Raw genomic sequence first — 9617 nt, forward strand, 5'->3', positions numbered from 1 at the left:
ACATTTTCCCACCTTTACAGCATATGTATATATGTATATACTGTAATATTGTCTTTGATAATGAAATATTAAATGCCCTAATAGAGAGTGCAACACCATATAAGGTAAATTATATATCACTTATAATTTTGTCAGCACTATATTACATAATCACATGAAACATATCTATGCAGTTCAGGAAATACATTTTAATTTTCCAATTTGCATCATCAAAATAAAGCATGCAAATCTATGTTTTAAATGAAATATTAGTATAGGAAATGTCAAATGCAAATGACATTGAATTTCAATTTTGAGCCACAAACTGTTGGCAAAGTGGCACATTTTAATTCAAATGTAGGCTTACATGGCCGTTTTACATGTTACATTTCCATTTTAATTATGCATGCGGTATGCATCTGTGTGGGAACGCCACGTCACTTCCGCTTAAAGCCGTGGGGGAAAACGGCAGAAAGAGGTGTCGTGACAGGTGGTTTCCCCCATGCCCCCTGCGTCTATGACGAGACATCGCCCTAATCTATGCAAAGTTGCCTGGTGCAGCTAATAAAACACGTCATGATGCAACAGAGGAAAACATTCTCTATGTGATTTGGTTTTCAGAACAGAATCAGACAATAATCAATTGATTTTCTCAATAAAAATATCCTCAAGCTCATAAAGAACCTGAGATGCCAATCAAAAAATCCAATTTGTTCAAGCCATGATACCTTTCGATGCCTTGAAGCCTGAGGTGTTCTGCACGCTGCGTATGAGACATTGTCAAGACATTCAGCTTTCAACACATTATAAAGGAACAGCTACATCTGCAGTGAAGGATGCTGGCTTTTAACAGACACATTAATGGCAGTAAACTTGCTGTTCTGGGCACATAAACCCCAAATCTCTGACACTTCCAGGTGGAGGTTTAGTATATTTTCATCTCCATAAAACCGATAAAAACGCGTAGCACAAAGAATTAATATAAACTGTGCGGGGGAGACAGAGAAACCCCACAGGGCTCATAAGAAACTCCAGCAGAACGACGAGACGAGAGGAGGGAAAAAAGAAAATATTCAAGGTGACTTAGACAGACATAAGTGCATCAGGCAAAACCAAATGTTAAAAAAAATGCAACACGGAGGAGGATGGTACACAGATAACCAAGCGCTTAAATAACAAGGGAAAGAAGTAGGCAGTATGAAAGTCGTTTGCGATATGCAGACTGACAGAAGTACACAGAGGAGAGGCTGTGACAGGAGAGAGTTCATCTCCAAAACACCACATTCTACAGAGCTCCCATAGGGCAACAAAAAAAGTCTTGAAGTTTCTGGTGTGCACCAGATAGTTTTCCGTGCACACCAGAAACTTTGTTTAAATACGACAGGCTGAAGCACGAATGGACCAGGCCAGAATGGACAGGGTACGCTTTTTTGTCACTCCCACAATGTCTGAATTGTAATCCAGTCCACGGTGTGACATTGAAAGGAAACTGTGGCCAGTAAGGGCGTTGTCTGCATCAGAGTTCATGCTCATTTAAAAAAATTACATGTTGGTTAATGAAAAATAAGGTATACACACCTCCATGTAGAATGAATCTACATGGAGGTGTGTCTACTTTATTTTTCAAGTTACGGTAATTGTGGGAATATAGACGGTTTTAACTTGACAACAAAAACATTCTAAATTGAACCCCCGCTCACTTCCTGTTGCAGTGTTTGCTATGGACATAAAAGAAAAAAAAACATTCAAGTGCAGGACTGACCATTCCGTGAAAACCGTCTATACAGCTGAGCAGCGAAAACAAAAGTAACAATGTCGAGTGAATATTTCTGCAGTTTGCCGAATGCTGAGAAAAAGGAAGTGCTGTGGGGTTGCGCTCTGGTGAAAACCGTCTATACTTTTAATATTGTTTATGTTCAACATTTTTTAAAGAAAATCTACATGGAGGTGCATATACCTTATTTTTGGTGTGGAATAATGAAAGCATTGGAAATTAATATACCGTGTGTGTGTGAAATGTTTGCCTTAAAACGTGTTGCTTAGCGCTCAGCCCCATTAACTTGCACACAGGATCAAAACAGTGTCGAGCAGAGAGGCTCCCAGAGAGACGTGAAGAGAGTTTAAAGTGGAGTTTTATCTGATGGAGCTCAGCGGAATCCAGCCTACACTGCACGGACCGCTCTGTAGCTGCTTAATGAAGCATCGTTACCCGACTGTTAACGAGAGGAGGGAGAGAGAGGAGGGAAAGAGGAGGGGGAGAGAGAGGAGGGGGAGAGCATGAAGTCAGACAGAGAAGGAGAAGGAGGGAAAGAGAGACATGAAGGAGAGAGAGGAGGGAAAGAGGAGAGAGAGGAGGGGAGATGAGGGAGAGGGGAGAGAGAGCATGGAGTCAGCCAGAGGAGAGAGAGGAGAGAGAACATGGAGTCAGACCGAGAAGGAGAGAGGAGGGAGAGAGAGCGCATGGAGTCAGAGAAAAAGAGAGAGGCGGGAGAGAGAGCATGGAGTCAGACAGAGAAAGAGAGAGAGGAGGGAGAGAGAGAGCATGGAGTCAGAGAAGGAGAGAGAGGAGGGAGAGAGAGAGCATGGAGTCAGACAGAGAAGGCGAGAGAGGAGGGAGAGAGAGAGCATGGAGTCAGACAGAGAAAGAGAGAAAGGAGGGAGAGAGAGCATGGAGTCAGACAGAGAAAGAGAGAGAGGAGGGAGAGAGAGAGCATGGAGTCAGACAGAGAATGAGAGAGAGGAGGGAGAGAGAGAGCATGGAGTCAGACAGAGAAAGAGAGAAAGGAGGGAGAGAGAGCATGGAGTCAGACAGAGAAAGAGAGGAGGGAGAGAGAGTGCATGGAGTCAGACAGAGAAGGAGAGAGGAGGGAGAGAGAGCGCATGGAGTCAGAGAAAAAGAGAGAGGCAGGAGAGAGAGCATGGAGTCAGACAGAGAAATAGAGAGAGGAGGGAGAGAGAGAGCATGGAGTCAGAGAAGGAGACAGAGGAGGGAGAGAGAGAGCCTGGAGTCAGACAGAGAAGGAGAGAGAGGAGGGAGAGAGAGCATGGAGTCAGACAGAGAAAGAGAGAAAGGAGGGAGAGAGAGCATGGAGTCAGATAGAGAAAGAGAGGAGAGAGAGAGAGTGCATGGAGTCAGACAGAGAAAGAGAGAGAGGAGGGAGAGAGAGAGCATGGAGTCAGAGAAGGAGAGAGAGGAGGGAGAGAGAGAGCCTGGAGTCAGACAGAGAAGGAGAGAGAGGAGGGAGAGAGAGAGCATGGAGTCAGACAGAAAGAGAGAAAGGAGGGAGAGAGAGCATGGAGTCAGATAGAGAAAGAGAGGAGAGAGAGAGAGTGCATGGAGTCAGACAGAGAAAGAGAGAGAGGAGGGAGAGAGAGCATGAGTCAGACAGAGGAGAGGGAGGCAAACGTGAAGAAATAGAGGGTGGAAAAAAGAAGCAGGCAGGATGGAGAGAAATGAGAGAGGATAAATTGTCTGAGAGAACCAACCCAGTCACCAGAATAAAACGTGGCATTTTACATCTCTGCAAAACTAACGTTTTATTCTGCCGACCAGACTGATTCTGATACCGCGTTTAAGACAACTTAGAACTCGGAAGTTTCACCTCGGAATTTCCGATCTCCGACACTTCACGCTGTTTTTAACTCGGAGTTAAAAATAAAATGTGCACAGCTAGCTAATTTCATTGGTAAAATAGCTGTTGAAGTCAACATATAGCTACAATCAGAGCGAAATATAAACAATATAAGCACATATTGCAGAATCACAGCTCAAGTTAGGTCAGCAAAAAAAACACTGTTGACGTCAACTCGGACAAACTAGAGCTCTGAAATGATATCCGAATTTCCAACCTGTAATTCCGGCCTCGACGACCGCTTAATTCCTTCTTTTGCTCGGCCCCCCAACCCCCCCTTATCTTGAACGCAGTATGATGATTCCTCTCTTTCTCCCTCTCTCTCCCCCCGCCCCCCGTCTCTGTCTCTCAGCGGTGTCCATCTTCAAGGTTCCTGGGGTGCGGCTGGAGACAGAGGTCCGGGACATCTTCAGCCCCAGCCGCATGGCGAGGCCCTCTCTGGCTCCTCTGGCCAAATGCTGGTGATCAAACCTCCAGTCCACCGACAGAGAGTCCACGGACCGACTCTCCTCACACCAGACTGACAATTCACTTGAGCACCTCCGGCTGATTCACTGGAGGATCGCACCTCTCGCTGGGTCTGAGCTTCAGGTTAAAGACGGTGGTTTAAAGAGCATTAGCTAGCGTCTTAAAAAAGAGACTTTGCCGCACCTGGATCAACAAGATTGTCCTTGACTGAGATCCGAGGATCCGTCTTCAGTAGTAATAATGCAAATGTGCTTCACTAAGGGTTACTGGGCAACGCTTGGAAAATATACTTGGTCATTTCCAGGTTTGGGAAGTCATTACCTTTGAATTTGACCATTTTTGTGTCCAAAAATTACAATTACTCAATGTTTCCCCCCACAGTCTTCTCTGTGTGAGGGTGGAACAGAGAGGATGGGACATTAAAACGCTCCACTGAAGCAGCAGAGACCCACTGCACCTATTCAATGGTATAGAAACTCTGGCATACATTGCTGCATTTGAGAGTCCAATAAAAAAAAAATTAATGGAAAAAAATCAAAATGTACAAAGAAAATAAAATGTCATGTGAGGTTTTGCATTGTTTTTTCATAGCTGTGGTAAGGAAGAATCATATCAGAGGTGGATGGATGATCGATAGATATTTATTAAAAGGCCAATTTAGTAAAGTATTATAATTTATTTTCACTCGAAGTCCAACCAGTAACACGACGGCAATGTATGACTATTTTGGTCATGGGTTTCATACACTTTCTGTAATAAAACATCTAAAAGTGTCACAACCCTCCCACTCTCCTAGCCCTGTCTTGCAGGACCCTGGTGTTGGGGTTGTTAGGCTGATTGGACTGATGGACCTGGCCCCGGTGCAATCACTGAGCTTAAAGTCGAACTGAACCTGTTCGTCACGTGCATAATGAGTCCATTTCAGACTGAAAACATAGTTTGTCTAAGATGACAGGTTGAGAGGTGGGTCATAGTATCATGTCGATGATTTTATTTGACAATTCTGGGGACTGGATTGGGCTTTGGCCAATCCTGGCGTGTTCCGCCTCCAAATCGAGTGGAATTAAGTGTGTTGTGGCGCTCCCCTCGGGAAGAGCCTTTTGACGGGAGAAGTGGAGCTCAGCGACCTGCAGGCAGCCAGCTGCCTTCGTTTTGCCGAGCGGAGAGTGCAGCACGTCGGCCTGGAATCTCCGAAGTGCGACCCCTGACAACCAAGCTCTCGGATGCGCGCGCCATTATCGCTGCTGTAACGATACGATATCCCTGGAATGTGCGTTTTAACGAGCCAGTTACATTTCTTTGCATTCTTAGAGATTATAGTTTTTGTTTTTATGCCTCCGCCGGCGATAGCCAGGCCGGAGGCATTATGGATCCGGGTTGTCCGTACGTCCGTCCGTACGTCCGTCCGTACGATGTTTGTTAACGCGATATCTGAGGAAGGTCAAGGTCACGAACGCCATTTTGCAGCTTGTTAATGCGATATATCACAAATGCCTTGACAGAATGTCATCAAATTTGCCTCACACATCGACTTAGACTCAAGGATGATCTGATTAGATTTTGGTGGTCAAAGGTCAAAGGTCAAGGTCACTGTGACCTCTCAAACGCCATTTTCCAGCTTGTTAACGCGATATCTCAGGAATGCCTTGACGAAATTTAATCAAACTTGTCTCAAACATCGACTTGGACTCAAGGATGAACTGATTCGATTTTGATGGTCAAAGGTCAAAGGTCAAGGTCACTGTGACCTCTCGAGCGCCATTTTCAAGCTTGTTAGCGCAACATCTCAGAAATGCCTTGACGGAGTTTCATCAAATTTGCCTCAAACATCGACTTGGACTCAAGGATGAACTGATTAGATTTTTGTGGTCAAAGGTCAAGGTCACTGTGACCTCACGAATGCCATTCCCAAGTTCGTTAAAGCAATATCTCAAGAACAGCTTGATGGAATTTCTGCCAATTTGGCTCAAACGTCGACTTGGGCGCAAGGATGAATGGATTACATTTTGGTGATCAAAGGTCAAGGTCACTGGGACCTCTCCAACGCCATTTTCAAGCTTGTTAACGCCATATCTCAGGAATGCCCTGACGGAATTTCATCAAATTTGCCTCAAACATTAACTTGGCCTCAAGGATGAACTGATTACATTTTGGTGGTCAAACTTCAAGGTCACTGTGACCTCACGAACGCCATTCCCAAGTTGGTTAATGCAATATCTCAAGAACGGCTTGATAGAACTTCTTCTGATTTGGCTCAAACATCGACTTGGACGCAAGGATGAACTGATTCCATTTTGGTTATCAAAGGTCAAGGTCACTGTGACCTCTCGAATGATATTTTCAAGCTTGTTAACGCGATATCTCAGGAATGTCTTGATGGAATTTCTTCCAATTTGCCTCAAGCCTCCACTTGGACTCAAGGATGAACTGATTACATTTTGGTGGTCAAACTTCAAGGTCACTGTGACCTCACACACCCAATTTCCAAGCTCTGTAACGCAACATCACAGGAGCGCCTTGACGGAATTTCTTCCAATTTGCCTCAAATGGCGATTTGGACTCAAGAATAAACTAATGGCGGAGGCATAAGTCCGCGTTGCGGTCGTTCTAGTTTGTTCATGTTTCTAACAATTGGCCAAGTTAGTAGTTAGTTTATAGGATAGGAATTCTGCCAGATGACTGTCATTTGATTGACAGCTGCATGTCGTGATATGATTGGTTGAAATGGGGTAGAAATTTGATAGTACTAGGTGACGTCAGCAAACTGTACATTACTGTTATCAATGAAATCTTGAAAAATGAACTTTTGATGTGAAAAAGTGTGAAAAACTAAAGAAATTAGATTGTTGTGATTTTGTTTGCATACATTATTAAATAGGTGCACTGCATACTCAGGTATTTGAACTAAAAGAAAAGAAAAGTCATTTTTGGGTTCAGCTCGACTTTAAGACCACCTTCAGACCAATCGGTGTCTTTCCCTCCTCTGATCTTTTTAAATGTAGTTCGTGTTGTCCAATTATTTTCTTGTAGTTTTAGTTAATAAATTATTGTTGTAACTTTTACTTTGGTGTATGACTCCCCTCATATGTTACAACCCAGCTGAAGGAGATAACAAATGAGGGGTCATACACCAAAGTAAAAGTTTAAACAATTTACCTAAAACTCGGAGAAAATAACGAGACAACACTAAGTACAGATTTCTGGTAAACAAGACAGAAAATATAAGGATCTAAATCTAAATCTAAAACATTTCTGTGCTTTTGAGCAATATTGTAGGTCCCAGCTCCTGTTAGCATTTATTAGCAGTGTTGGAGCAGCTAAACAGATAAATTAATGATTATAAAGTAATTTATCTCTAAAAAAGAAAGAATCCCTTGAAACTGTGGAAAAAAATGGAAATTCTTGTACAAAAACAGATTAATTCCCCATTACCTCACTGGCATCACTAATGAATGCTGGAGTCTGACGATTCCTCAGAATGAAAAAGTCAGGAATTGGATTTAAGAGCGAGGTTGATTAGCGATCGATAGGATAGACCTTTAAAATCCCCATTGATCTAATCCCCGTCTTCCTCTCGTTTCCCTCTCGCTCCTTTTTTCTACCCTCTCTATCAGTTATTCCAGTGGTTCTAAACCTTTTGTCTTCTGTACCCCTTGAGCGGTTGTGCCATGCAAATAGTACCCTTTTGGCTCATTTCCACCACATATAACAGCACAGTACAGCTCTACTCGACCTGGTCTTACTCGTCTCTACTTGATATAGACTCTGTTTCCATAGCAAGTTTACTCGACTCCGCCTACACCTGGTCGTCATAGCGACTGCATATCTGCCCTCCGCCCATAGCCGAAGTAGGCTATAACGTATACGTTAAAATTAAATCCATACACAGAACTTTTAAACTTTATGAAATACTGGTGCCTCTTAATGACCTACAGTGTACATGGGCAAATGTGACAATCGGCTAGGAGAATGGATATCACTTTGTTGTTACAAGCCGTTTTCACACATGCGCTTTATACCGGGAAATGACCAGAAAGCGGTGTAATGCCTTCATGTGTGAAAGTTGTTTTCCGGCACAAGTGTGCCCCCGTCATCGCTGATCTTTTACTACCTCCTCGGTAGTGACAGGACCGGTATGCTGGCAGAGCGACTCAAGTGTGAAACGTGTCAACTCATTTGCCAGTCCTTCTCTCATGGGCGAGGTGTACACACGTTGCTTAACGTTCCGGCGTGCATAATCTAATCATTGGCGCACATCAAAGCAAACTGGCAAAATGATCTTCTCGTCTCCTCTTGTCCCTACCTCCTCCTTCCCATGCCTGCTGCACAGCGCAGCGTGCAACAGTTAAATTACCTTACAGCCAATGTTAAATCATCCAAAATTAACATGAAACAGTAGCCTATTGGAAAAACAGGCAGAATATGTTAATTGAACTCTTCTGTCTACACTAATCCTTCTCTTTATCCACACTGCTATCCTGAAATAACACAAGGCATATGTTTATATATATTTTTAAATGAAAAGTAAAGTAGATTACTTCATAGCCTACATTATTATTAACTCAAATAATCAATTAGACTCGCGTGCGGTAGGCCTATATGTTTTCCCTGCCAGCAGGCATACCTCATGCGCTGCTGAAGGAGGTTGTCGTGCTCCATGAGTGATGCACTTTTGGTAGATTCGTTTCCCAGTAAAATTCCCAGATCGTCCTGAAAATTGTCTAAGCTTTTTCTGAATATTTTTTTACACTATAACCGACATGGTTGATATAATAATTTGTTTGAGAAATGCGAGTATCGATCATTAATCTATTCGTTCACGCAGAACTGCATGATCCTGCTCTCATCTTGTCTCCCTCGTGTCGTGTGTGTGTGTGTGCACGTGCATGCAGTGAATGCCATGCAATTTATGGTAGCCTATAACGTTAAATTGTCTGACAGCTTATAGTGCAAGTCGAGCAGTTTGTGTGCTTTGCCTAATTTTGTCACGTGCATGATGCCCGCCTTGCATTGCCTATGATTTTATTGACGAACTGTCCCTAATGACCACGATTGATATGATAGGGATAAAATAAGGACGATTCCCCATCCAAGTGCACACGTCACTCCCCACCCGCTCTGCAGTGCCCCCCCCCCCGACCCCCCTCCCGACTCCCCTCAAATACAGGTACTTTCGCTGCTGTTTTTACACATGTGATCCCTCAGGTGTGAAGGGAAATTCCGGGAAATAGCCAGTCTTGATTTACAGGTAATTTCCCTGTCTGTATGTGTGAAAACAGCTAAACTCACATGCATGCACTGCGTGGGGGACGGGAGTTGTGCTACAGGGAGAAGGGAAGCCTCTACCCCGGCGGCCTCTCACCAGGCAAGACCGCAGCTTCACTAAACCCCCGCCTCCGGCCTAGCGGAGCCAACACACCACACAACTACAAAGGGCTTCCAAAAGTTCACGAAGTAGCAGTTCAGAGAAGAGCAATGCCAATACAAAATAAACTAAACTCAAACATTAGCCAATAAAAGAAAAGGATGGGTTAAACA

General features: G+C 43.8%; 1 protein-coding gene across 1 annotated transcript in view; it reads left to right on the forward strand.

Moving 5' to 3' along the window:
• The window catches only part of cdk15 (cyclin-dependent kinase 15), a 54155-nt gene extending 49676 nt beyond the window's left edge, over nt 1-4479 (forward strand). The window contains exon 12 of the mRNA XM_083633149.1: nt 3964-4479. Within this exon, the coding sequence (XP_083489275.1) occupies nt 3964-4076 (113 nt within the window). The 3' untranslated portion in view covers nt 4077-4479. The remainder of the gene's footprint in view (nt 1-3963) is intronic.
• Nucleotides 4480-9617: the final 5138 nt, after the last annotated feature.

Source organism: Poromitra crassiceps, assembly GCF_964638095.1.
Source record: "Poromitra crassiceps genome assembly, chromosome: 3".
NCBI lineage: Eukaryota > Metazoa > Chordata > Actinopteri > Beryciformes > Melamphaidae > Poromitra > Poromitra crassiceps.